Source organism: Pygoscelis adeliae, unplaced genomic scaffold (assembly GCF_000699105.1).
Source record: "Pygoscelis adeliae isolate BGI_AS28 unplaced genomic scaffold, ASM69910v1 Scaffold458, whole genome shotgun sequence".
NCBI classification, from domain to species: domain Eukaryota; kingdom Metazoa; phylum Chordata; class Aves; order Sphenisciformes; family Spheniscidae; genus Pygoscelis; species Pygoscelis adeliae.
In genome coordinates this window covers 378,408-379,242 of record NW_008825352.1, presented here as the reverse complement: position 1 = coordinate 379,242, position 835 = coordinate 378,408, and the positions used below count along the sequence as shown (strand labels likewise).

At 66.3% G+C, this 835-nt stretch overlaps 1 protein-coding gene across 1 annotated transcript in view; it reads right to left on the bottom strand.

Moving 5' to 3' along the window:
* The window catches only part of HSD11B2 (hydroxysteroid (11-beta) dehydrogenase 2), a 5,838-nt gene extending 5,365 nt beyond the window's left edge, over positions 1-473 (bottom strand). Inside the window, exon 1 of the mRNA XM_009330378.1 lies at positions 398-473. Coding sequence (XP_009328653.1) covers positions 398-473 — 76 coding nt within the window. The remainder of the gene's footprint in view (positions 1-397) is intronic.
* Between the last annotated feature and the right edge of the window lie 362 nt (positions 474-835).

Genomic DNA, 835 nt, shown 5'->3' with positions numbered 1-835 from the left:
CCCCGGGTGCCCCCTGCAGCCCTGCCACCGTTCCCCAAATCCCAGGATATCAATCCCCCCTCCTGCGCAGAGCTTTTGGGCTGCGTGTCCCACCACCCTGCCTGAGACACCTCACCAAGAAGGGACTGTCACCACTGTCACCAGCCTCCCAGCCCTGGGACGGCACCGGGCTCAAGGACACCGTCAGCCGGAGGGGAGCCGGGGGACCGAGGCTGAGTGGATTAACGCGCTGAGCTGCTTGTTTCCATAGGCTCAAGCTCAAATCCTGCCTGGGATGCCAACCTAAACACGGCTGACATTTTGCTCGGAGGTGTTGCTTTCTGGCCCCGGCAGGATTCACTGCCACTGCCTCGGATCCAGCTCCTCCAGGCGCAGGACGGGGTCGAGCCCACCGCACCGCAGGGAGGCTCAGCCGGGCGCCCAAGCGGGCGCAGCAGGGACTGATCCTGGCTCGGCTGCTTGGGGACGGTCATCCTGGCTCCACCCTGGGAGCACCATGGGGACCCTGCGGATGAGGAAGCCCAGGGCGGTGGCACCGAGCGGGGTGGAGGAGCAGGATGCAGCAGGGATGGTGCCACTGGAGGGGATGGGACACCCCAAAAGGGGTTTGGGGAGGGGGTCCCTGCGTGGGGCAGGACGAAGAGCCCAGCAAAAGCCTTGTGGGCAGGGACAGGGCCCTGCGGCCAACACCTCCCGGATGCCACGCATGTTTGGAGCGAGGAGCGATAAAGGGGTGATGTCAGCCCCGGGCGAGAGGGAACAAATTCTTGGCAGGGTGCTGGGGAGGGAGGGGATAGCAGGAGCACCTGTCCCCGTGGCAGGCGAGCCGCCCCCG